The sequence below is a fragment of the Cinclus cinclus genome, chromosome 12 (genome assembly GCF_963662255.1).
Source record: "Cinclus cinclus chromosome 12, bCinCin1.1, whole genome shotgun sequence".
Taxonomy (NCBI): Eukaryota; Metazoa; Chordata; class Aves; order Passeriformes; family Cinclidae; genus Cinclus; species Cinclus cinclus.
Genome location: NC_085057.1, coordinates 3,286,309 through 3,314,275, shown reverse-complemented (window position 1 = coordinate 3,314,275; position 27,967 = coordinate 3,286,309). Strand labels below are relative to the sequence as shown.

General features: G+C 44.2%; 1 protein-coding gene across 2 annotated transcripts in view; it reads right to left on the bottom strand.

Annotated features, from left to right (window-relative positions):
* PDZRN3 (PDZ domain containing ring finger 3) overlaps nucleotides 1–20,832 on the bottom strand; it is a 131,204-nt gene extending 110,372 nt beyond the window's left edge. The window contains exons 1-3 of one of the 2 annotated variants that reach the window (XM_062500682.1): nucleotides 19,664–20,832; nucleotides 13,838–13,924; nucleotides 12,599–12,706 (exon numbers count right to left, since the gene is read on the bottom strand). In XM_062500682.1, the coding sequence (XP_062356666.1) occupies nucleotides 12,599–12,706; nucleotides 13,838–13,924; nucleotides 19,664–20,383 (915 nt within the window). In that variant the 5' untranslated portion in view covers nucleotides 20,384–20,832. The remainder of the gene's footprint in view (nucleotides 1–12,598; nucleotides 12,707–13,837; nucleotides 13,925–19,663) is intronic. The other variant, XM_062500683.1, reaches the window with a different exon arrangement.
* Nucleotides 20,833–27,967: the final 7,135 nt, after the last annotated feature.

Here is a 27,967-nt window from a genome sequence, read left to right as displayed (position 1 = left end):
AGACTGAACTAAAAATCTCAATTGTTTTCCATAAAATTCTTCTCAAGTGTCAAATACCACAATTTGGATTCTCCAATGATTCAAAGGAGATGGAAAATACATTTGGGCCTGTCACAGATCAGCAAATTTCCATTTGTAGATTGTTTTCCCATGTTTATGGACACTGAGCAGTGCCTAAGACCCCAATTGCTGTTTAATGCATATCCTTTAATTTAGGCAAATAAGTAGCAACTTTGGCTGTAGTAGAACAAATTCCCCACTTAGCCTGAGCATATAAAACATGCAAAAATTTCTCCACTGTGATAGACAACTCATGGGGCAGCTTTATCCCAGGGGTTTCTGCTCACCTACAGATCCTAAGGCTTGCACAGAACCTCCAGTAATAGTTCCAATAAACAGCTGCAAATTTACTTTTTATCCCTAGGCTGGAGCAGGCTTTATGAATGTGGCCATCAGTTCCCATGAAGTCCCTTAGTGAAATCATCACTGCTAACTTCAGCAAGACAGATATCAAATTAATCAAGCATTGTGCTCTTTACTTCAGGTCAGCGTTTGTCTTTCAATCTTTAGCAATTTTTAAAGTACCACCCCCCTGTCCCTGGCCACCCAGTTTTAATTTCCTTGGAGAAAGGAAATGCACGGCTTGAAATGTTGTGGTTTGCAGTTAACAAGTGACTAACACGTGAAGGATAGATCCAAACAAAGACATTGATTCTTTCAGCACGTCTCACTTACACATTTAATTTCCCAGTCCTTTTTCCCCCTGCAGAAGATGATGTCCATCACCTGATTGCCTCGGAATATGAATGACTGGGGGTGATTATGAGGCTGGTGGCAGAAAGCGGTCAGGACCTTTCCCAAGACCTCCATTTATTGCCTTAATTTGCATTTCCCTACAAGGATAAGTAAATTTTTCCATGGTTTATCGCTTCAGTGACAACTCCCTTGAAGCAGCCATGATAATTGCATTTTTTCATGAAACAGCAGGAAAACACTTCCTAAGCAGCTAAAAGCTTTTGGGCTTAGTTTTTCTCCAAAGGTTTTCTAAAGGAATTTAGTCCTTGCAATCAGACACAAACAAGAGCTGAGCACCAGGCTCTGCATCTTGTTCATACTGAACAGCACCTCAAGCAAGGGGATAAACAAAGGGAAAGCAAGTTATTTTTAGTTATTTAGGGCAAAAGGGACAGAGTCAGTGGCAAGTGTATCATCTTGGTTCTGACTGTGGGGTTCTGGTCCCTTTGTTCTGTAAATCTATTATTCAAATTGTAACACAGCATTCAAACCAAGCAGGAAGTTTAAATGACTGTCACTGGAGAGCTCTTCCCTTACATTATGCACAAAATTAATTTCATCCCTAAAGAAACTTCACAGCATCTTCTCAGCCTCCCAACTCCTTATTTCTGCCTGAGATACTTCACTGAAGTGTTTCTCATCAATCTAATGAGTTTGGGTGTCTAACCAAGAACCACAGCAGGGTCTGGGGAAGGCAAGCTGGGAAAGGGAACTGAACTGCAGTGTCAGAGGAGGGGAAGGTGGGCTGGAAAGCCTGGAGATGTTCTAGAGGCTGAAATATCATGTACTGCTCTCTCTGCCACCCTTGGCTCTGTCCTGGGTTTATAACTTGATTTAACAGCAGCCTCAGCAAGTCTGCAAATGCCTCCTCCAATGAGAGGCAAAAACAGGGTAAAAACTTGCTTTTGGGTCAACTTAGAAGCAGAGAAAGCATTTTAATTAGCAGCAGGACATGAAACTGGCTAAAACTGAAGGAGAAAGTTCTTGTTGCTAGAGAAAGGTATGTAATAGAAATAGTGAACAATTCCCCTGCTGCAGAGGAAAATGCTTACAAAGGTTTTAAGGGGAAAGAAGGAGGCCAAAATGAAGGGGGAACAATGAAAACCTGTATTAAAAAGAACTAGCTCCTTCAAACATGGGAAGGAATCACAGGGCTGGCTGTGTGAAAACTGAAATTAAAACAAGAGTTGCTAGCAGGACACTTCTGAGCTGTGAGCGCTGCTGAAGACAGCTCAGTGCATCTGTTTGTCCCCAGCATCCAAGGAGCCAAACTTTCAGTCCAAAATGAGAGTTAGGATTCTTGACAAGCTAGCAGGAAAAGCAAAATACCACTAACAGAGAAAATACAAACGCGAGAAGTAAATCAATTCACATTTTATTCCAATTTTATTGTGGTTAAGAGAACTGGCTGAGCTCGAGTATGGGAGTATAACTGGGTGCAAGGCAGTGACCGTGGCTCCAAGAGGTGCAGTGAACCTTCCAGAGCTTCCCTGGGTGCCAACAGGCTTGACTTTTCAGCAACATTTCATATTCCTTGATATTATCATCACCTGGCTTTGTTTGGATTTAGGATGAAGCAGGCTACAGAGTCTAACACACATGGGGTTTTTTCATTCAATCATTTAAGAATTCTTTGTTAACTATCGACAGATTTCTTTAAGAGTTACAAAATAGGAATGAATTCTGAATGAACTACAAGGGAGAGACAAATAAATATGCAGTGGAGTATCCTGAAAAAACAAATATATTTTTTTTTCTTTGCAAGAAACTTGCTTGGAAAAAAAGTGCTGTACAGAAAAGGGGTTATTTGTTCTTAGGTTTTGATGGAGATGATGAACGTGAGGGTATTTTTTTGCTAAAGGGAAACACAATTAGGCAGAAAGCAATGGTTCATCTCCATATGTCACACATCTAGAAGAGGTTGCTAATTTTCAATTTCCAATTTCCATCCCCTCTGCAGATCCCGTTAGGTATCAGGGATTTCCAAACAGGACCTGGTCTGAGCCAGCAGTCCGTGTCCAGTTTACATCTGGAGTGGCCATGGGAGCCTTGTCCTTCCACCATGACCTTGTCCTTGGCAAACCACAATGCTTTTCCATCCAAACCCATGCCCCCAGAAATACAGGCCCTAAAATCCCCATAATCTCAGCCACAAAATATTTTTTTTTGTCCATGACATGGCTTCTTATTTATAATCAGTAATAGAGCTTGAAGTAGCAGAAATCCAAATAATCACCTTATTCACTTAACTGATGAAAGCTTTGCCCAGAGCCCCTCAATATTTGCTGTCAGATTTTGGGCTTGAGAAAAGAGGCTTGTTAAAAGAAAGAAGAAAAAGATTTCTGTTTAAAAATCAAGTTAGAGAAAAACACTTCGGAGAAGGCTGCAAGGGTGGAGATCAGATGATCTTTGTGTGTTTCTTTAGGAGGAAAAATAAGTTATGCAATTCCAAGCAGTCATGTGGCATGGCAGCTGCTGAAGTTACTGCTAATTTTTATTAGAGCTGGCCAGAGCCAGAAAAAGGTCTGCTTTATAAGCAAGACCTTTTAAGAAGTAAACTAAATCTTCCTGAGCTGGGAGGCCTGCAGAACTGAGAGAAGGAAAAAAATAGCACTAAAAAGTTCTTTTTTCTTTTTTTTTTTTTTTTTCCCTGCCCCCACCTTCAAATGATTCAGGAAACATTTTCACTCTCCCTTCCTGTTGCTGGTTTCTTTCTCATATTCATCCAATCAATCAAGCAGATGTATAATATTTACCAGTTCTCAGCTCAGGCTCCTGCTCAGCCCAAAGGACTACTCACATGCAGAATGTGTGTGAGCTTTTATTCACCCAAGGCAGACACAGTGGCCCTGAGTCCAGGCTCTGGCTGACCCTGCTGGGAGCAAGGGGCTGGATCAGATGCTCTCCAGAAGTCCTCTCCAACCTCAGCCATGCCACGATCCTTGGAAACATCCAGTGCTTTTACCTGTTTGATAAAATTGGAGATGGATTCCAGTACTCCCAGCAGTCTTATGGTGTTTTCCAGGATTGAGCACCTGTGGTTCCCGTCTTTGAAAATCTGTGCAGGAATTAAACTGGATCCTGAGCCAGGCTCCATCCCCAAACCTGCTCCTTGCTCCCAGCTTTGCACACTTTTGTGCCCTTCAAAGTCACATGGATGATGGCATAAAATAATAAAAATTAAATGTGAACCCTACAAGATAAAATTCGCCACAACGAAGAGACCAGACACAGCTCTTCATATGTCATGTAATCTCTGTCCAAACAGGATTAATTTTGTGTTGCTGTTAAATGGAGCATATAATTAAGCTGTGGATACTCCTCTGGGGCTGTGGATGAGAACTGTGCCAGTGGGAAAGGGTAGAGAGGAAAGAAAGGCTGCAGGGATGCTGTTCCTGATACCCACAGTAAGGTCCTACAGGAAGGGATCTATAAATTAGTGATTTTTTATTTTAAAGAATATTTTTAACACCAGGCTCAATTAGACTACAGAAAAGTGGCTTGCACTAACAAAAGATACTGTTTTCCATACTCTTTTCCTCTTTTTCCACCTGCTTCACATAACTGAAGCACATTTAATGCATAATTTGAGCTGGAGATAAGACACCTGCACCATCTGAAGTCTTTGGGAGTAGGAACCCCCTGGTCCCTCACAGAAGGGATGTCCCATCTCATGCACCCAGGGATGGGATGTGTCTCCACCATTTACTGCTCAGCCCACACACCCTTCTGCACCACTCCTCCATCACCCCAAAGGCTCAGCTTTCCTTTCTGGATGTAATATTCCCCCACACAGCCCAAATGCCCCTTTCAGAGGTAAATTCTCTTTACAGATGTAATACTTCACAGACAGAAGCTTCTTTAAAGATGGCACACCTTTATATGAAAGCTAACACAGCCCAAATTCACTTTGGATACTAAAAATGCATAATACAATTCTTAAAAGGAAAATACTATTCTCATTTAAAAGCCTCAGTGGCGAAGCAAAATTTTTCAACTGTATTATTGTCAGCCCAGTCCCATTTGTATTTATGAGAGCCTAAAAACTTTACAAGTCCTGTAGCTGCACTTTGTAGTGGAACATGAAGTAGTCAGGTCACATTGTTTTGACATTTATCAAAACATGCAGAAAGTAAAGCAGCAGTCAACAATGTTGGAACTGAATTCCCAATGTTGGTAAGTATTCACCTCTCAGGGTTTAAAGCCAAGACTGCAGTTAATTATGGATAGTTTTTCATAGTGCAAAGAATTAATTAAGCAAAGGAAAAAGGCTCATGTATGAAGGAGAGTATGAATCTAAAGCCATAACTGCCATACAGTTTGCTAGAGTACATTAGAGAAACTATTGAGCACTCTCTGCTTCCAGGTTTTCCTTTCTGGAGTGGTTCTTGTCCCACCATACCCTCACATTTGGCAACTGTGATCAAACAAACAAAAACCCCCACACCCAGTAGTGGAAAAGAATTAGTTTGTTATTAAACACCTTATTTGTCATTAAAACCACAAAGACCACTAGGCAAGAAGAGAACTTTGTTTTGTACTCCTCACTAGAACAGCACCATGCCCTTGTTTTGCAGAAAACTCCCTCCACCAAAATTAACCAAGGTTCAGCTGCAGGATCAGGATTTGGGATCCCCAGGAAGATTTGGTCACTCTCCCACACTTGGCATTTTTCACATTTGCTGAACAAATTCCATTTTTAATTCCAAATGAAGAGTTATGCAAATGTGGCTCAAGTGCCTTTTGATGGCTGGTCTGAGCTTGCTCCTTTTGTCAGTTAATTTGCACTTAGTTCACGCATATCTTTAACCCAATTGGCATGGTAATGTGCCACATATGTACTAAATTAAGGATAATTATGCCTGATTACCCAATTATGATACCAAATGTGTGAAAATAGTTGATAGGACATTCTGTGTGTTTTTGTCTAAAAAGACTCTGGGCATTCAAAAATCTAAAAATAAAACCTAACAGTTAATCATAATGGCTAGGCTTGAAATGTGGAAAACTGATGAGATGATTTAAAATGCAAGGAATTGTACCACAAATGAAAAGATTAAATTGTCCCATTGTTATATGCTCCGTGAGCATCCTTTAAAATGGCCCAACATTTGTTGGAGCCTGACACGTTTCTCTCTGATGAGCTACACAGGATGAACCAGCTATTTGCCACTCCTTTGAGAGAGTAAGAATTCCCAGCCCCAAATTCTAGATTTATCAGGTGGTTTGTATTTTGAATTCACCACAAACTGTCCCAGGTCCCAAGCAAGGGCTGGGCTGCAGCACCAGGACTGTGTCTGCAGCCACCGGGTGCCACATCAGCCTTGGCACAGCCTCTCTCTGCCTCACACCCACCAAGAGCTGGATTATCCAGCTCATTAGCAAGGACTGGTTTAGCAGAAAATGGTCAACACAGCTGAGGGAGGATGGAAGAGGGAATTCATGAGCTCCGGGATCAGCACGACAGGAGTCAGTGGAGTGAGTCCCTGACTTCATGTGAGATTTGGATGGAAATCATCAAAGCAGTTTGCATTTCCCCTCCAATCTTGTTCCTTGTGGTCCCAAACAAGCTGACCACACCAAAGAGAAGCAACATTTGCTAAATAATCTGTGACTTTCACTGTGTTTTCAAGCGTTGTGTCAGCAGCACTTTTCTCCCAATTTTTCCAGCCTTACAGTAACAAAAAAATTGAGGCAAGAGGATCCAACCTGGAAAGTAAATTCCTCGTAACTGATTCTCCTTTTTCTCAAGAGCAATTTCCTCTTTAACTGCAATTCCAACACAAACATGAGCAACACTATTTAGCTTCTCTGCAAGGACTGTGGATGCTCCATCCCAGAAAAGGCATTCCTCCCAGTTCCAGCAGTGGCAATTCTTTTCCTGATTTGTGCACAGTTGTCATGGTCCCCATCTCGAGAGCACTGAAGGTTTTATGGGAGAGATTTCATGCTGGCTAAAGACTGAAATGGTTGTTTACAAGCAGACTGTGTGAGCAAGGAAAGCAAGAGTAGAGGGAAGTGCAGGGGAGAAAGGACTCCAGACCATAATCCCATTAATTTGTGTTACACATAAGGGATCTATTCCTGAGTTTAAGACAGCTTTTTAAAAATAATTTAATTACCTCTTATTCATTCAACACACCCTTGAGAACAATATTCTAAGCTTCCACAGATTCAAAATGCCCACATTGTGCTTAGGGTCAGCATGATGTGGACCTGCATTAAAAAGAAGAAAGAGTAAGATGGTGTGGAAATTTGAGAGTAACCCACACAGGACCTTTTCAAAAGTTGCAGCATGAAATGTGCTTATTACCTGAGCTCTGCAGCCTGCAGGTCAGAGTGTTGGTCCGTAATATTTGAAACAACATTGGGTTTTTTTATTTGCAACACTTACATTTTCATTCCATCCAATTTATTTTTCTGGTTTTGTTTGTGGGAAGAACAGTATTACAGTATTTAGTGTAGAAATCCTGTTGCACCTCTTTGGTTCATACTCTGGCTCATCTCATCCCCCTGCTTTCCCCACCTCCCTACAGCTCAGCCTGTAGTGCTGGTATGAAATCAAGGAATTAAATTTATGAGAGGGAAAAAAATGCAGCGATAACCAAGGCTGCCTGTTTTCATTTACATTTTCCTCTTTGGGTTGTTATTATTACTCCCTTTCGAGCGAGATGTGGGATCTATGTTTTAGCACAGGCACGATGCTGCTTTGTGAGACACCATTAACAGATATGGACAAAGGTCTCGGAAAGTTTTCTGGGAGCATAAACTCCAAAAAAAGCTGACTCTGCTGTAGCTCCCCACAAACGCTCTCGTGTGCTTGCGTGTCCTGGCAGGAACTGCAACAGCCAATTTTAAGTCACTGTCTGAAAATGTTTTCTTCTAGAAAATTAATTCCTGAGCGTACGGAGCCGCACAGTAAATCTTGCTGGCAGAGCTGAATTTTCCACTCATGACAATTCTGTCTAACCCACGTCCTTGTCAGAGCTCAGCTGGCACCGAGTGTCCCGCAAGGAGCTGCAGGCTTGGGATTATCCTGCTAAAGCTGGCAAAGTTTTAAAAAGTGCTCACCAGCAAATCAGAAATCGAAGGCGGTGTTCAGCTAGTCATGTTATCGATTCGTGGGAGTGTGCCTGTGCGTGGTGGGAGGTGAGCAGGGCACCCAGGGCAGCACAAGTTGCACTGGCAGTGCAATAATACACTGAGCCCTTTCAGCCACGGGCTCCGTCTGCTGCAAAAACGGGACCCATCACGCACCACCAGACCACAAGGAATGCTTCTTCTTTTATTCATTCACTCAGTTTTAAAACCATCCTTGCCTTGCTCTGTGTCACTGGCAGGGAAAGGTTCACCATGCTCCTGCCAGAGTGTCCTTTCCTGGCATTCCTCTGTGGCTGGTGGATTTCTCTGTGCTGATGTGACTTTTCAGAGGCTGTGCTGTGAACACGGCTACCAAATTAATCTCCCTAAAATCCACCTAACCCCCTCCTGTGAGCAGAAAGTGGCTCTGCCAAAACACCACACTTACCACAGGGCAAACAGGGAAATTTTGTTTGTACATCCACAAGATTTGCTAAAAAGTTTCATTGTTCTCGTGTGTAATCTGTGAAGAAATGCACGTCCTGGAAAAGCAGCCTGTAATTTGTAGCACATGAGTGTGCTTTGGGGAAAATCAATCAAATGAACTAAGACGTGTTCTCAACTCCTAAACTAATGATCCTTCCTGTGAGCAGCATGAAACACCAGGCAAGTCCCAGATGGCATAAATCCTCCAGGTTTCAGCAAAGCTGTGACAGTTTATACTGCCTCAACAGTGCCCTAATTGTGCTGCAAACTTTTCAAGGTGGTGAGCAGTCAGCCTTTTCAAAAGCCTCCTTCTTCCCAAGCAGTCCCAGAGCTAAACAAACAAGTTTACCAGTTAGTGAGAAGAGAATGCCAGATTTAATTTATAATCTTTCAGGGCTGATGTGCTTAAAAATAAAAACTCTGAAAATCTGATTTTGTCTTAAGAAATGCCAAGCAGCTGCATAGAGGCATTCAGGGCTGGGACCTGAACCAACTTCTGTTGAGAGAGAAAATTAGGACCATTTTGTTACCCTGACAAAAATGAAATCTATGAGAACAGTAATTCCTTTGCAGAAAAAAAAAAAATCAATAGTTTCAGCATGTTTTTAACATGGCAAATTGCTATGGAACATCTTAACAATACCTCAGTAAATCACCAGCTGAAATCAGCTGCTGGCTATGAATGTACAAGTACAGAACTGCATGAAAAATGTAGAGTCAAAGCAGAGGAAATCTCCCGGAATCAAGACTTCCTCACTTCTAAAGTCACTGTGAAAGATCTGAGAACAGATACAGGTAAGAAGCTTTGGTTTACACAGAGAAGTCACAAAACCACCAAAATCCAAATCTTTAATCTGGCAAGAACTTCTGGAACTTCTTTCCCTCTGTGCCTCAGAGAAAGGATTTACAGAGAAAGGATCTTATTAAACAGTGAGGGGAAATTATGGAGCAGTTAAGAGCCACAACATGATCTTCACAGTCCTGTGTAAGCACTAAAGATCATTATTCAACAGACTGTGTAAAACAAAATACAAGGAAAAGGCTATTTCTCTGTATTTGTTATGTGCTGCTCTGATGACTGAGTAGTACAGACCATGCAACATTCATCTTGATTTCTGTCATTTAGCAGTAGCAACATAGACTTCACAGTGCCATTACTTATTTCAGTGATATGAAAAGGGCCAAAAAGTACTTTTAAAGAAAATTCAAGTAAATTCTTAAACCCGATTAACTTTGAATTTAACCTCCTGAAAAATGTAGAACAGGAAATCCAAATTACATAAGGAAAATACGTTTAAAAATTATCTCTGACATAATTCCAAGGCTATCTCTGGATCAAATTGTCAGGGGATAGAATTTGCAAGCAAACAGCAATAAAAAATGCTTCTGCTGTCAGCCTGAACAGTACCCTGGATGTGTCTGTATTTCACTCTGCCTAATCCCTGCTCAGTAATTAGAAATGTTGTGGCAGTTCTGAAAACGAGGAGTGACGTTCTTATTTTATATGTGCTCCAAAACACATCCACCAGAAGATCTGCAGCAAAGAAACATTTTCCAAAAGGAAATCAAATGATTCATGTTTTACTTCATTGTAAATTCTGTGTGATGGATGCTGGAATTGATTAGGGAGATGTTATGCTCAGCATCTTATACTGGAATAAGAATTCTTCGTGGAAGAGTCTATTTAGAATCATGCTGATGATACATAAAACCTTAATATTGAATGAAAAAGTTAAGTTCTAAATAGCTAAATTCGGTTCTAGAGAACTAAGTTGCCATCTTTCCTCACCATTTTTTATGCTTTTGAAAGCAAATGTGACCTGCTAGGATGCTCTTCTCTGTGCCAAGTCCTCCAGCTGTGTCCTCCTAGTTACAGCTACATCTGTAACTCATTTTTGAATCAAACTCCCAAATCAAAACTTTGACAGTATGAAGGTTATACAAAAAGTTGCCTCTAGAAGGACACCACCACAGGCCATTGCTAATTCTCATCTAGATATCTTACAGGTATTTCAGTTACCTAAGATAATTAGGCATTAGGATGATAAAGCTCACTTAGATGCCCTGATGCAGGAGGTATCCCCTTCTTCCTTTTCCAGAGCAAGGTTAGATAAAATGTGCTAAATATAAACTGCAGAGAACACAAGGTGAAACAGCTGCTCTCAGGAGCTGGTGTCCACAGTATCTGCATTTTGAGGGCTCTCTTTTAGAGCACTCCAGTCTAGTGCTGTGAACTGGATGCCTGTCGTGGCTGGGCTGCATGAAACAAATAAATTTATCTAAAAAAGAATTCACTTAGCACTCTTGGAGCCTGCTCCACAATGGAAACAAACCACATTAGCTGGGCACCACTCAAGGCTTGCCTCCACAGGACACTCCTGATCCACAGTGAGATGCTGATCTGGAGGCACCCAAAGCCACCCCTTGGGAAACAAGGTGCTCCATTTTCATTAGCATTTTGTGCATATTCAGAGGTGAGAAGAGTGAATTTGACAATGAGTTTGTGGTCAGCACAACAAGAGCTGTCAACACAAGTCAGCCCCATGTCAACACATGGGTTCCTGCTGCCCTTGGTGTGCTATTAATCCAAAAAATCGCTCTAATGTCTTTGTTCTGGGCTTTTCTCTTCTCTGAAAATGCAGCTTGAACTGTGCAAAAGGCCCTGCACAAACACTGCTGGCAGAGGCATGGCTCTGCTCAGGGAGGGGACGTGGCAGGGGAGCTCAGCCTGTCCCCTCGTGTCCCTGCCAGCTCCTCTGGACACAGAGTGGGACACCTTCCTCAGCCTGGACCAACACTAAGCCTGGGGAGCAGCGAGGAAGGAGCAGAAATACAGTCAGAAAGGAGGAGATGGTGCAGAGCCCGTGGAGGCTGGCTGTCCTTGTCCCCTGCACTGTGAGCCAGGGACACTTCCACACCTGGGACAGGGCTTGTGCTCACGGAGCCTGAGCCAGAGACCAGGACATTTCCTAACCTTGGGGTATTTGATCTCCCGGAGTTTTGGTTTTCATGTGGTTGTTTGCTTTTTGTGACTGTGCGCTACTTCAGAAACGGATGTCAGCTTTCCAAGGAGGCTGTGGGGAAATTCAGGATTATGGGAAACCTTTCAGTTCAAACAAAATCGCAGAGTTCTCACAAAACTGTCCAGACCTTTTCGCAATTATGTTACATCACACACAGAGTTTGAGCAACTCTGGATCATTTCACAGCTCAGCTTCTTATCTTTTTATAGTTCTGCTACTGTGGCTCCATTCTTTCCCATATGAAGAAACTTAATTAATATTTTATACCCTTACTAAATTGTGAATACAGTTTGCCATAACAGTACAGCAAAAGGCAAATACACTTTGTCCCCTGCCAACAGAAAATCCTTAACAGCTGTTTATTGCTCATTTACAAAACATAAGAGCAATGGAATTCCATTACTTAGAGAAACTGACTGTTCCATGATATCCTTGGCAACAAACACCACACTTATCTTTTTGAACAATAGACTCTCAAAGTATCTCCAGCCTACAAAAATAAGACAGTGAGGAAGACTTTTTCTTAACTACAAAATGCCAAACACTGGGAACTGACTCACTGTCAGCTGCATTTTGTTTCGTGAAAATGAAACTTTTTCTTGGTCTCTCTGCACAACCCCCCCCCAAAGAAATTGGCTCGCTGCAAATTTAGAGAAAAGTTTCATGCAACCATCTCCTTCACAGGAAGAGCATTTTATTTATTTATTTATTTAGAGGTCAAGACTTTGGCAAAACGAGAAGAAATTCAGACTGCCATCTAAGTAATGTAAGAGCTCACAAACAACATTAAAAGAGTTACTTAGGTTTATGATAAACCATGGAGAAATCACAGAGCGGAATTTTCCCTGACTGTTCAAAACATAAATACCAAGAAAAATAACGTCGTGCTTTACGCCACAGATATTTCACATATGGTTTTAACTAAATAACTTCCAAGTTTCCAACAGCCTAAAGAAGAACTATCTATGGCATACCAGAGAGATGTGAGCTCCTCAGAAAGTCAGGGCACACACATACCATCCATAATCTGGTTTCTATATTTAGGGAAGGACCATACCTAAAGCCCTGGAGGTCAGCACTGAATCAAGCCCAGTGTATTTTCACAGACAATCTTCTAGCCAGTGCTTACCACGGAGCACTTCTCCCAAAGCCACAGCAAACACGCCATGTGAAGACCTGAGCTCGCACTATTACAAAGCAATGTATTCTCATACCTCCATAATCCTGTCGTGGATTTGCAGCCCTCCTTCCTTAGCAGCAGGCCCAGTGTCAACTATTTTGGATACAAAAATTCCTTCGCTCGATGAGCCATCCTGATTGTCCTTCAAGGATGAAAAGGAAAACACATTATTGTCCCTCTTGTCTGCCCTCGGCTGGAGCTTGTCCATGTCACAACAGTAATTTGAGAGAAATATTCTTACTGATGTCTTAATGTGGAATTACTCTGTGCTAATGAGAACACCCGATACTCTGACTTTGAAAGATTAAGCAACCAGGGACGGACTTCCATTAGGTAAATTAGTTGCTTGATAATAATTTTCCTCTGACTTAGGCCATCTCAGGAGTAATTGTCATTACAGTTATTCTCACAGCAAAATCCAGTGAGACACAGCCTGCTTGCACATCAAACATAAGACAACAGTGCAATTTTAATTTTTAGTTGCACAGCTTTTACTCTGGAGACTTGAAAATAAACTCATGAAAACGCCTAACAAGGTATTTTCATATTCCTGTGTATTGTGCTTCTACCGGTGCAGAACAATGTCAAAGAAAGTTGAAAAAGTATAAAGAAAGAATAACTTTCAAGTGAATTCACTGGGAATAAATCGTGATTAATGTCAGATTTCTGAGCAGCCAAGAAGTAGTTCTGAATACTTTCTAAATTACTAGGACAAGGTATAATCCACTCCTTGATGTAATTAAAGTCATATGCAGCAGCTCCAGCCAACAAGCATCCCAAAAAAATACATTAGTGAGTGTGCAGTGCAGGAAACATCTGCTGAAGTCACAGAATTCAAAACCAGGCTGTTCAAGTTCCATCCCTTCACCTGCACAGAGGGCTGCTGGATCTCTGGGGGAAAGAAGAGCAAATTATTTATTTTTTTTTTTTTTTTAATGAAAGGGGCTAAAGTTGTGGCTTTCAACCCATGAACTTCACAGCAGCACGTGTTCACAGCTGTGCCTCTGAGAAAGAGACACTGTGGGGTTTATCATTTTGGGAGCGGCACTGCAGCAGGATTAGTGCTGCTGGCTGTGATGATATGCAAGAATAAACAGGCAGTGAGAGAAAAGGCAGCACAGTTAATAGACATCCATACATTTTCAATGGAAGAACTGCTCTGAAAGAATCCCAAGAGGACCAAATGCTTGTCAGCAACATTTTTTCCTCTAAGTGTTGACCTACATGCTTTTCCCAACTGGAAAGGGCAAACATATTTTAACAATTAACATACCACGCATGGCCGGCCACCAATAATATTAAATCCAAGAGATCCAGAGTCCCGATGAAGGACCAGAGTCAGTGCTTTAGTTTCTTCACCCTACAAAGAACAGATAAGCACATTCAAAACATGGTGTGTGGGGGGTAAAACAGGACAGGTAATACTTTTATCCAGCTTTTTTGTTGGGTTGTTTTTTATATATATATATATGTATTTTAATTCCCTTGTAGTTTGGAGACAAATGTTTGGAATAACTTTGCAGCTCCCAGTGGCTGCTCCAGCCACCCCACTGAGCTCCAGCAGCAGAACCTCCCCTAAGATTTATGTGTCTTTTTTATTGAGATCTACAGTGAGACACTTAACAGCAACAGAAGGGGTTTATATGCAATGCTGGTTCCTGCAACTACTTGACCCAGTCATATGTGATGTGTTACGTAAAATACTCCACGTTTCCAGTAGTCAAACTCTTTGGGTTTTCTACTGCTTGGGGCTGGCTGAATTTTAGGACTGGATCCTTGCATTGCCTCTCTCTCTTGCTGACTATGTGACTTTAAGTGACATTGTTTTAAACAGCATCAAACACAAAATTGTCAGCAGAGTTTTAGAAAACAGCATTAAACAAAACTGCTAGAAATTTTGCCACGGGCCCAGAATGGCAATTGCTATCCACAGCACCTGAGGTGCATAATTTTTCTCTCCCTGGCATTTTAAGACTAGCAAAACAGAAATGTCCCATCACTGAAAATCATTATGTTAATCCCCCAAAAGATGAAATTCTGCAGAGATTAGTTTTCTGGACAAATGGTATACAACAAAGATATACTGGAGGCACACGTAATATCTGGGGGGCTGTGTGACCAGGTTCTGTTATCCTGGTCTCTCATCCCAGCTGGTTCCTAACTACAAACTTCTACAAGTTGTCCTTTAGGACACAGGGATGCTACTCAGGCCTATTAACTTTTATAGAGACATACCTAAGTGCATGAACTGTTAAAGACCACTAAAAGTTCATTAAAAATGCTCTCCTTTCCGTCTCAATCCAGTGTTGTTATTTCCAGCATAACAAACAACAGCAGAGCACTACAAAAAGCCCTCTGAATAACAACATTTAGAGAGCAGAATAGGATCAGTATGGGCATCTAGAGATGCAGATGAACTTCTCTACCTCCAAAACCATTTTCTTTGTTTTATCCAAAGGGCGAAAAAGTTATGAACTCAAAAAAAAGTTTGAGGAAGTTATCTTACAAGTCTGGTTTTCATAACCAATTAATGACAAAAATTGCAATAGCTACATTGTGATTCGACGCAGATGGTTTTAGTTTGTCCATTTTTCCTCTAACATGTCAATTTGAAGTTGTCAATCAAATATTAATGTCTATTAAAGTCATAAAAAATGTCAAAGTAATCCTGGATTACTGAATTACTCCCACAGATTTGGGGGTGATAAGGAAGCCCAACTCCCTGCCAGAGTGAACTGGCAGAGCTCCACTGACCACACGCTCCAAGCTCCTCCATGGGGGAACTGCACCAGCAACTCCACCTGAAAATGTGCTTTACAACTTCTACGTCAGTGTCTGATCATTATCTTCCCTAATGAGCGAGTAATAAATAGACTTGGACCTGATACAGAGGAACATGAACAAACTCTGACTGATTTTATTTGAATCTGCCTGCACTTGGCAGCAGTGAGAGCCAGGTACCCAGAAGAGGACTGAAAAATGAAATAAAATCTATTTCCCTGCAAATCTACAGACCCAGACTTCAGACAAGATTGCAAGGAACAAATTCCCAGTCCTGTGAGAGCACTTTCAAGGACTGGTGATTCTGGATTTGAAAGACAAGCACATACTAGCACGACTGTTTCCTTCCATTATCCCTATTTAAGAAGGCAAATCAATTAGAACAATCAAAAAACAATTACAACATTGCTCTCAAGACACTTTCAATAATTTGAGTTGCCTGTTTTCATTAAAGCCTCCTTATGTGGCTTTGATTTGACACTTTTATACCTGGCTGAACAAGTGTTAAAGCAGGTGGGATTGACTTAGTCGGGCTGTGAGGGAAAAGAAACAACTCACGCAGCTTTCTGCAGGTACTTCTGAAAAAGTACTTCTGTCTACAGGGGTTTTATAGACATTTCCAGGTTTTTCTGGTGGCTTTGTGAAGTGTCTCCATGCTCCCCACGGCAGCAGTCACGTTCCAGAGCTCCAGCCCCACCATGGGTGTGGAACTGCCCAGCCCAGGGAGGCAGCAGCACCTTGCTCTGACACTTCTGCACATCCACATCTCAGCTCTTAACAACTCCTTCAACAACCTTCTCCGTCTCTTCATAAGGAAGCCACTATGCAAATGACTTTTCCAGGGCTCTGTCTTTCTCTCCCCCTCCCAGATCTGGTGTTCCAGCAGAGCAGTCATTAAACAGTGAGGTAACTGTGGAAATGTGGTGGCCAGGGGCCAGCCCTGCCCCGGCAGCTGCTCCGGCCCCAGACCTGATGGTTCCTGGCATGTTGTATTCCCACAGCTGAACAGAACTCTTAAACATAATTCTTGAAATTACTGTACTTCCCAGCTGAGTAATGTGCAGCTAATAGACTGCCTTTCCCCTTAGATAGTGAAGACTAATCTCTTTGGTAGTGCTGTGGCTAAGAAGATCTGTCTTCACCAGAGGAGACACCTCAGCTCCTTGTTCACTGGTGAAAGGGCTGTCAGGACCAGCCTGGCCCATCCTGCCTGGGGACAGGCTGAAAAAAACACCTACCTTGTTTTAAAAGACTTCATCTGCCCCTTACAGAATTCAAATCTGTGTCACCACTGCCACAGAGTTCCTGAACGTCAGATCATAACTGGTTCTTGCCTGGCTGATCCATTTAAAGTCAGTCTCTGTCTGACTGGAGTGTCTGCTTGCCAGGAGAGCAGAAGGGTTTGCATCCTGGGCTCTCAACTGCTTCCGATTCCCCCTCCCCTTGTTCCTTCCCAAAGGACTTTACTGGCTGTGTAAATAAGAGTTTGACCAGATCAGCCTATCAAGAGGTGTGCACAGTCCTGTGTTTCACCAAGGATTAAGCCTTGTTTGAATTGTACAAGATTTTTTCTTGATTGTTTAGACTTTGATGTTTCAGGATTGACATGTCTGGTTGAAGGAACTAATTTTGAGTGAGACACATCACCTTCCCTCCCACTCCCTCTTCAAGCTCATCCTCAGTAAGCCTCCCCTCTTTCCATCAAGGAATAAACAGTCATTCTCTGAATAAACATTTGAACTGTACACAGAAAAATTAATGTTTCCTCAGTGATAATACACATGGATAACACAACTGGGGTCACTTAAGGCACATCTACCTGCTTAAGGGGCTATAAAATTGTGAGATGCTTACAGACAAGTGTGTGTATAGAATACATATTTATTTAGGTCTTTTCTCAATATGGTTATGCTGGTGTTATAGAACTCACCTCACAAATGGTAGACAAAAGCACAGCAAAGCTGTGATTCATCCAGTATCACAAACAAAGTCTGTGGTAAAGTGAAGCCCGATCTGGGTCTCCAAAGCTGCCAAAAGCCCATGAATTTGGGTCTTTAAAGAATGGTCTAATAGCACTCAATACCTTATTTCCCCTTTGACTAAGAATTTAAACACAACTGTACATGGCCATTTCTTCTGTTTTGATCACAGGATGTGTCATCTGATTTATTCTGGATTGGTTCTACATCTGCAGCAACAAGCAGCCACCAGGCAGGAAAGCCAGAAACCCTTTTTCTCCATCTACTGAGGAGCCAGAACATCCCACAGTAAGTTCTGCAATCACCACTTGTTAGCCATGAATGCAGACTGTTGGTGCTCAACCTAGACCAAACCACTACATCTGGGAATGTATGAAATATGAACAACGGTCATAATTTAAATAATTATAGCAAACTGGTTATTTCACACTGCCATACCTCTAATCCCCATGTTACATAATCCTTAGGCAGATTTATACGTCCTGCTGAGTGTTCCTGCACAGTCTGTGCTACTGTCTCTGAGAAAATAACCCCAAACTTGGAAGCCTGCCACAGCCCCAAGGTGGGAAAGCATCCCCTGAACTAGGTGAGTACCACGGGTCTTTTACTGAACTCTTTGGGTCACAAAGAAGCAAGTTTGCTATTTGTGCTTGCCTGGGAGCTGGGCAGTGGAGAGCTGTGAGCGTTGGCCAGGTGCCCAAAATGCTGTGCAAGGCAGGGAACTGACTGACCACCAGCCTGGTGGCTGCGGTGACATGACACCTTCCAGCCTTCCTCAGACTGGTGGCTGCTCCAGAGAGCTGCATAACAGCCCTTTGTAACAGGGCGGGACCCAGCACAGGGCTCTGGGCCAGCTGTAGCCATAAATCTCATAGAAAGTATTGCTGAAAATATGTGCCATGAGCATTTGCAGCTATGGAGCAGCTCTCAGGATTACAGCAGCTCCCTACTCTGTACAGAGCTAAATGGTGCAAACCCAACATTAACAGCACTGGCCACGAAGAGGGGTGGTGTGAGAATAGAGGAGATCAAAGATGAGGAGGCAGGGACTGGGTGGGATGATTTCTGACAGCAGGACTGAGTGCAGGGCTCTCCTGTCACCAGCAATGGAGATGGAGCTGTGGGAGCAGAAAGTCTCCAGAATGCCATGGCAAAGTGCTGCAGGAAAAGGGGGAGACACAAGTGTCCTGAATCTTGATATGACTGTGAACCCCCAATTTATTTTAATGGTGTTACTAAGATTTTGACCAGCACACGCCCAGTATTGCCTGAAGTTAGAACAGTTCATTTAGTATTGAAATACTTTCTGGTTTGAGTTAGGAAAACAGGATGGGTTCTGCCCTGGATTGGTAAGAAGGTTAAAAAAAAAAGAGAAATCCTCTAACATGAAGTTTTATTTCCTTTACACAGCTTTTAGAGCCTCATCATCACCAAAGGTGTGAAAACAGAGGTCTGACAGTTTTGAACAGTTTAATACTGCTGTGTCTGTGGTAGCACATTTCAGGTCACTGGGAGGACTCTGACTGTCTTCATTTAAAAGATAATTGGCTTCTAGGGCTTCCCTTGCTGGGGAGCCACATTCCAATTAAAACTTGGGGATTGTTGTAGCTTTGGCTTTTGTTTCTGGTCATTTTATAAATGGTCTAATTTTGAGGGGCTGAAATCAGGTTAATTTTTCCCTTCCTAATTAAAGAACCCTGTGGGACTCTGGGAAAGAAATCACAAGTACACAGCAGATGTCTTGTATTTGGATGTGGATGTTACAAAGATGATGGCTGCAGATCCTGAAATAGCTGGCAATGTGTCCGAGTTGTGCCACAGTTAATCCCAAAGCCTGCATTTTGTAGGAAGCCCTAATGTGGGGTGCTAGGTGAGCTCAGACTCTGGAAAACAACGGGTCACAGCAGCTTCTTCCAATTCCCTCCACTTTGTGTGACTCCTGAGGGTCAATCTCTGCTGGTTTAATACCATTTCCAGCCCTGGAAATCCCACTTTCAGAGTTTTCTTCGGGGAAGAGAACTAAGAGAAAACAGCAATACCGCGACCTCGTCACTTTTCTGTGCGAGTTACCTCATGGGGTCCCGCTAGATGATCACACTTAAAAATATGCACATGCAGAAAGAGTATTCTGTCCGAATAAAGAAAGACTGCGTACAACGGCTATCAAACCCCAAAGCACAGGTATATTTGAACGGATTTAGGACAGGATGGGCTGTCCAGTAGACTCGCACAGGGCGAGGAGGAGAGGATGGCACCGGGAGCCGCGCACGGGACGCGGAGCACCCCGAGGGACGCGGAGCACCCCGAGGGACGAGGGACAACGCGGGGCCCGTCCTTACCTTGCCGGGGGAGGCAGCGCGGGCGCTGCGGGCCAGCGCATCCAGCCGGGCGCTGTACTGCGTGAAGCGCTTCTGGTAGCGCAGCGCCGTCACCTGCAGCTCCAGCTGTGCCGCCGCCAGCCGCGACAGCAGCGACTGCTCCCGCTTGCCGGCTCGCAGCGCCTCCTTCTTCAGCGCCTTCTCCAGCGCGGCCGCCCGCGCCTGCAGCGCGGCCCCGTGTGCGCGCAGAGCCCGCAGGCAACCGTGGCCACCGGCCCGGCGCTCGCCGTGGGTCAGCACCAGCCCGCAGCCCTGCTCGCACAGCCCCGCGGGCCGCGCCTCGCAGCGCTCCCGCATGTGCGCTTCCACATCGCGCAGGTTGAGCACCTGGCGGCAGCCGCGGTTGCGGCACTTGGCCGGGGAGAAGTCGCAGGTCTCGGCGTGCTCGCCCAGGTGCTGCAGCGGCACCACCGCCTCGCAGCCCCGCGCGTGGTTGTCGCACTTGATGTCCAGCTTGAGGATGAGGCTCTTGAGGGGCAGGACGTGGTTGAGCTCCTTGGTGGAGATGCGCTGGCAGTTGACGGGGCAGCTGCCCTGCTGCACCACCCAGGGCAGCACGCAGCCCGCGCAGAAGACGTGTCCGCACGGGGTGGTCAGCGGGTCCTCCAGCACCTTGTTGCACAGGTTACACTTGAAGTCGGGATCCACCTCCCCGCTGAAGCGATCCAGTTCGAACCCCATCGTCCTTCCGCTCCGCCGCAAACAACCAAAGAGGAAGGAAAAAAAAAAAAAAAAAAAAAAAAGCCCAGAAAAAAGTACCCGAAGTACGGAGACGGGCCGGGGGACGGGAGAGGCGGGGAACGGGAATCGATAAGTAGGAGCCGCTCCCGCCGCCGGCCGAGAGGCAGCTGAGCCCCCGGGCCGGCCCGCGGCCGCGCCCCGTCCCCGCCGGTCCCGGAGCGCTCGGAAGGAGCCGCGGCCGCGCCGCCGCCTGCGCACAGCGCCCGCCCCGGCACCGGCACCGCCCCCGCCAGCGCCGCCCACCGGGAGCCCCGGGGGTCCCCCGCGGCCGGACAAGGGGGCTTTGTCTCGGGAACGGGCAGGGGAGGTGCCCCCTCCTTCCCCCGGGAGGGGCAGGTGATGGGGCCCGCGGTGGCGGAGCGGCGTTCGGGGCAGCGCTGAGAGCGGCGGGAGGGGAAGGGGCCGCGGATGGGGGAGCGGTGGGAGAGAGCAGGGAGGGATGGAGGGGAGGGGGAGAGAAGGGAGGGTCGCGGCGGGGTGTGACAAGGTGAGCCCGGGAGGGAGCGGCCTCGGCCGGCGGCAGCGGTGATGGACGGGGCGATTTCCCGGAGCGATGTGGGACGCATCGGCTGGGTACCGGCACGGGGCAGGGGTGGCCAGGCCAGCCTGGAGCTACCCGCTGTAGTGGAAGGTGTCCCTGCCTGTGGCGAAAGGTTTGGGGCCAGACGGTGTTTAAGGTTTCTTCCAACCCAAACCATCCAATGGCTTTGTGACGACTTTTGGAAAGGGCACTCGTGGAGTTGCCCCTGGGGTCAGGTCGTGGACGAGCTGATTGGAAACTGGGCTGACTACTCAGTCCTCAGGTGAGAGTTCTTACGTGGCCGACCAGAAAAAGTGCAAACAGAACAATCTGCCAGTGTGTGAGGAACTGGAATGTTAAGGGTTAATGATTTGCAAAAGCAACAGGGTGCTTTGCTGAGGCCAGGTTTGCACCCCCAGCTGAAGGGGAGGAGGAGAGGTTTTGGGTGTGTTGTGTCAAAACCTCTGATCTGGCTAGGTACAGCTCAGATACAGGGGGGATGGACACCCACCACCAGAGGATGGCCACGACAAATCAACCTTTGTTTAGCAGCAAACCGGATTTTGGGTCAGACGGGGGAGAAAGGCAGTAGGAAACAGACCCTCTGGAAGTGGGTAATGCTTTCTGTCATGCCCATGGTCCTCCCTTACGCACCTGGCTCTGGTGTAAACGCCCTCCCAGGGGAGATATCAGAACATTCACACGCAGACCTCAGTGTTTTCATCCCTTCTGAGAAAGCACAACTGACTCCGTCATATCTGAGAAGGGGCCATAAACCATCAGAGATTCCCAGAGTCCCCCCAGACTCATGACCCACAGTGTTGCAGCAGAGAGTGGGAAACTCCCCCTCCAGGGGAGGTCCTTGGAGGTTAGCACCTGAATGTGAATGTGTGTTATCCCACTGAACTTTATGTCCCTTGGATTTCCTCCTCTCCTGATGGATGCATGGAGTCTGAGACCATCACTTTGACAAATGAGCATCAAAACTACAGCAGTCAAGTCTTGTTTCTGGATCCATGGGTGGTGGTATCTTTCCACTGTCTGCTCTTACCCTTTCTTTCTCTTTTCTTAATTATTTTCTTAACTGATACTTTACACTTTTATATACTGTTATTACTATAGATAATACCCAGAACAGCTATGTACCTCCTTTCCATTGCAACCAAAGTGTCCCAAAATAAACCTGCCATACATTTTATATAAGTAAAAATACTTCATTCGGTGTCATTTCACTGTAATCCCCACGAGGGATCTATGAACAAGAACCTCAGGTCCCCTGCCATGAGGAGCAGAGCACAGTGCTGTCCATATCCTAATGGAAAAGGGATAAGATTTTTCTGTTTGCACAGGCTGCTAATGCCCTGCTGCTGCCACTTGGATGTAGGTGATGTAGCTCATTAAAAATCACCACTTTTGATACCTGTTTCTGCCCAGGGATGATTTAAAAGCACTCCTGAATATGCTGTAAAAAGCCAGCCAGACCACACCTGAAGCACCAGACACAGCATTAGGCAAAAGCAATTTCTCCTACAAGGCAGATATTCAAGACCTGAAAAAAAGCAATAAAAGAGGCCAGCTTTGTTCATTGTGGATAGTGATGCAGAATTCTCACGTGCACCAGAGACAGAGCAGCTCAATTGTTCTTTTAATGTGTTTTGCTTTATGGCAAAGCAGAAGCCAGCGAGAAACTTCAGCTTCAAGTGACCTTTAATGTACGTCTGTTATGTCCCAGTAAAACGACTTTCTGAATGCCTGGGATGATTTTTGTGTGTATGTGTTGGTGACCTCTAGAAGGTGGCAAGATTCATGGTTACACAACTGTGTTCCCATTTTAGTCTCAGGCAAGTATTTTTTGGTGCTAAGGCTTTTCCCTTTTCCAATCTGAATTCCATCTGTAGTGCTCATTCTAATTATTAATGTTCCATAAAGCTTGAGGTTGCTTTTGGCTGCATACATTGCCCTGCTGAAGGGAGTATGCATCAGTATTTAGGGTGATATACCTAACTAAGGAATTTTTAACAGATTTGTTCCTTTTTTTTTTTTTAAAAAAAAAGCAGATGATGTAATAGAGAACTGTGCATGTAGGTTTAACTCCGTCTGAAGGTTGTGTGCGGCGCACGGTGATAAAGTTAAATTAATACACATATATTGCTTTGGGTTTATTCTTTTTAAGAATAAACCTTTGGGTTTTTCTTTTGGGTTATTCTTTTTAAGTTGTAGTAGTGATTCTCGTACTTCTTCATGTGCTTCACTGCCTTTTGCATCTTCCTTCTCTTTGCCATCTGCTTCTCCTCAGGATATCTCTGCTCACGTGTCCCTCCTGCCATTCCCCTTCTTTCAATGCCACTTCTCCTCCCTCCATCCCCTGGGGCCGGCAGCCCTGCCCTGCTGAGTCCCCACACTTCAGCTGTAGTGCCAGTTCACACTTCCCTAGCAGGACTCTCTTGTTTTGCAGTTTTCCACAAAACTTGTGATTGCTGTTATTAATCACAGGATCTGGTCTTCCCAAGGGCATTTTTTATGAAATAAAACGTCACACTCCCTGGTCAGGGGATGCACATAGTCCAGCTGAGGGGGTTGAGTGTTCATTGCTGTTGCTGCTCTATCCTCTGATGGGGAAATCCATCAGTGCACCTGGTTCTGAACAGGCTGTTTTGTCATGGCTGCTCCAAATCAGCAACCATCACCTTGCAACCTTCTTCACCCGCGTTCATAAACTGCCCCATGTGCTCAGGATGGTTGTAAATAGAAAGAAATTAATTCCTTCAACGATTGCTATGGAGGTTCGGGTTTAGGATTTCAAAGTTGTCGCTGCAGGATGCTCGAGGCCACTGCCTGAAGCCAGAGGTAGAGCTTTTATTGATTTCCACGAGGGTGACGTCAGGACCAGGTTCCTTGGGCTATTTGAGACTACACAAATATTTGGATGGAAAATACAGGCAAGAACTGGAATAACATTTTCCCATGGCTGGGCAGATGCTGTGCTGAATTCTGTGATACACTTTAATATGACATGTATGTAGGAATAGGTGGTTCATTTATAAATTAAAGCTTTTGAAGGCTGCTGCAGCCTTGCACTGAGACTACAGCTTGGAGTGATGACAGGGAATTGAAGTTCCCCTCTCCCTGCTCCCTCTATCCATGGGAGAAGGTACAAATGGAGCTTTCCCTACTGGAGACACATTTCTGTTCTCCCTTGGGAAAAAAAAATATGTCTAAAAAGCAGCCTCTCAATGTGAGCCTTTAATGTTCTTTTCAAAGCCTGAGGTTTGTAACTGAGGAGAGGTTTGGGTTCTAGGGCTGAAATTACACTGCCCCAGCTAAGGAAGGTCGTTTTTATTTAGTAAGTTCTCTCATCCTTAGAGGTAGTGCTGGGGTGGCACCACTGCTGAGCCATTAAGGCTCCCCCATTTAGCTTTGCTCCCCTGTCAAAGGAAGGGTGAGGGCATGTCAATTTGGGATGTAGCACAGGCAAAAATGCCAGCTCTCAAAGGGCTGCAACAATGAGGGGTCTGCTGCAGGTTTCACTCAGATTGTGGATTTTTTCCTGCTCCTGTGGAGTTACCAGTCTCCCACAGAAAATCAAATGCACTTCATTTTCACCTGCCTTTTGTCCATAAAGGTTGGCATCATTTTACACTGGATTATGAACTCTTTGCAAGAAACCTTTTTTTTTTTTTTTTTTTTTTTTTTTTTTGCATCAGTTTGCTTTTAAAAAGGGGGAAATGATGAGGTAATGCAGAGAAAGAGTTGAGTCCCCCTCCATGACAGTCATCTGGGTAATTCTGATGAACCCCCTGTAGTTAATAGGATGTATCCAATGTAACATGGTCTTCCTCGTGCACTTAATTAATGAGTTGGACCACTCCTAGTGGTCCTGAGCATATTTCAAATATATTTAATATATCTAGAATATGTCCAATTTCTTAAAATGTACCTCAGATGTTAAGATCTTCTCAACATTCCTTCTTTGCCAAGCACTGGAGGGAGTTATAAAGTTGAAAGATTCTGTCTTCTTTGACATTTTACGACCTTTCTTGTACTATGTTTATCTTACATGGGTTTCTTTATCTATCTCTGTAGCTCCTATCATTAAATTTCAAGTGAACTTGCCTCAATCCTTTATTTTTACTGCTGTCAGAAATAAAAGTTTGCATTAATAGAAGGTGCACAGAAGAGCTGGGGAACATGGGCCAGATAAAATGTCAGTCATGTGATGGTAGAGCCATCAAGCCCAGTAGAGATGGTTCATAATGATCATGGTTTATATGACATTTATGGGCAGTATTTTGTGAAAGGTCAGGCTCTGACTTGGCAGCTGAGCGACATTTCAGGGTTTTACATGTGCAAGCAGAAGGTGCATATGAAACAAAAATGGGTTCTTAGAGATAAATGGTACCTTAACAGCCCGAGCTGTGTGAAAAAGCCCCACCAAACCCCTCTGTTTCAGAAGCATCCAAGCAAGGAGTGAACGACAGCACTTGAACATCCCTTCCTGACATTCCATACGTATTTTTGTGTAGTTGCTCAAGAGCCACTTCAGTGCCTCAGAAATGTTGCTGTCTTCAGACAAACTTGAAGGACTGGCAGCATCTGAGCCTGTTTCGTAACTGGCTTCCTTCTCTCCGTCTCTGCACACAGCTAATGAAATGGAAGAGTTTATATTTTAGTTAGGAATAGTTGAGAGGAAAGAGCCACAAGAATTTTGGCTTTAAGTATGCATTCCTATATTAATATGGATAGAGAAAAATATAAAATAATGCTCTTCTTTCTGGGGCTTTTTAGGAAATTTATCGATCAACCAACCATGTTGACTTTTGCTGCTCTTTGTCTGAGTAGTTACATTATTAATACTACAATATCTGAGTGTTAAAGTTATTTATTGTGCATTTTATTATCAACAGTCCACTTTGTGATATGGGAGAGTTAGCCGTGTTTGAAGACTGGGCTTAATGTAGTAGAAGAGCTTGTTGTAATTGAGCAAATCTTTATCTGAAGTGCTAGAAATTGAATTCTGCTTTTCCTGAGCTCTTCTCTGGATACTGGAGTCAGTTCTGGTGAGCAGTTGCTTACTCTGAGCAAGTCTGGGATTTGAGAACAAGACTGAGGCCCAGACCTGACCACTGCTGGAAACTACACGGGGAATCCAAATTTCAGTGGAGGCTACATCCCAGAAAATTTTTGGTACCCATTTTATAGGGTCACAAATGCTGCGTCTTGGACTTTCCCCAGCACTACAAACCCATGCAGTAGGTATCAAATTCTGATGTAGACACCACATTTTGCACTATATAATTTCTTGTCTTTTCCTCCCTTATTTAAACAATTTAGAGCACGAGAACTGACATCATATATGCCTCCTCCCCTTTAACACATCTTGCACGTTGTCAGTAATGATAATGTTTAAATCCAGACTGTAATTAACTCCCTGCTGATGGGTGGGACATAAAACACAAGCCATAATTCAGAGGCACATTCTGTAGGGGTTTGGAGGATGAGTTCAGCCGTGGTGGGGGCCAGCCCACGTCTCAGAGAGTGGAGAGTGCTGAGTGAACACAAACTGCTGAGCATCCTCTCCCGTGTTCCAGTTTTCCATGCACGTGGATGCTGCAGAGCTGTCGGTGGCACTCGCACAGGCAGTGTTCCACACGAGTAGGTGTGTTTGGGATTGTATTGAGCTGATAAATCTGATTGCCCTTACTTGACAGTCTGGCCCCATGAAAGAGAGGTGAAGCTCTATTTATCCCTGACTGTCTGCTCACACATAAGCATTTCCTCAAGTCTTTTTAAATCCAACCTTCCTCTGTTGAAACATGAAAAAAAAAAGTTCCCGTTTTCAAGAACAGGAATGGAAACTGATTCACTTTTCATACTGGCAGGATGACTGTGGATGATGTGGAATGTTCCGGTTTTTCCACATCAGCAACGCTGCTTTATCTCAGGATGCTTTTGTTCTGTTTCCAAAATAAACAGCTCTTAATACTTGCACGAGGTGTATTTGACAAGCAGGCTTTTGGGATCATCCACCATTCCTTAGGTAAGCAGTCTCCCTGCTTGTGTATTTACAGCTCTGCTTACATTTGTATAAACTAAGGAAAAAAATCCCTTTTTTAAAGCAGGTCAGTTCAAAACCAAAAGCATTATGGAAAACCCAGGCTGTTTGGTACAAATTTGGAGTTTTTGGGTCAGGTGAGCCCAAAGATAGAAAAGAATAAAAGGTAATGTGTGTGCTGTTTTTTTCCTGCTGAGTGTTGCAGCAGGATGATGCAGAGCCCAGAGCTACCTGTGGGTTCAGGTAGGGCATGGAACATCTTGGGCCAATAAATCCAGCTCTTGGTACTGACATGTGTCTCCAGAAGTTTCTAAATCACTGCTTGCCAGGAGCTGGGAGAAAATCCCTGCAAACAGCCCCTGCCATTATCTGTGGAAGACAGAGAGGATCCGCAGCTCATTGCTCCTAGGGAGGATTCTGGGCTCAAGCACCTCTAATTTGATCCTAATGGAACTTTTGGCTGCATTTTGTTTTTCTGCTTTTTCTGATAGTCAAGTTGTTTTGGGAAATGGGGGTGGCTTAAGGCAGCCTTTCAATTCTTGACTCTTCTGTGCAGTTTATATTGCTTTAAAACAAAAGATTTTAAAAAGAGAGTTCCAGTACTTGATGAGCACAGATTTTGAAGAGTTGTTTCTTTATTTCTTGTAGTTAAGGGGGTTGGGACAAGCCGTGGGTCGTGAAGTTGTGAGGTTACACCAGGTCAGGCCATTTTTTCCTCATTAATATGCACCAGTATTTACCTTGAACTCAGCACAATGGGAGTTGTGTGTGTTTGGAACCCCAGACACTCAGTTTAGAGCAGGAAAGAAGGTGCATCCCCAGCTATTAAACATCCCCAGGTTTGCTGTTCAGAGACAAAAGGTACTTTTTTTAAACATGAGGAAGTTTTGGGGGTTTTCGTCTTAAAAACAAAACCCAACCACACCTGAAGGTACAAAGACTCTTCCTCTTT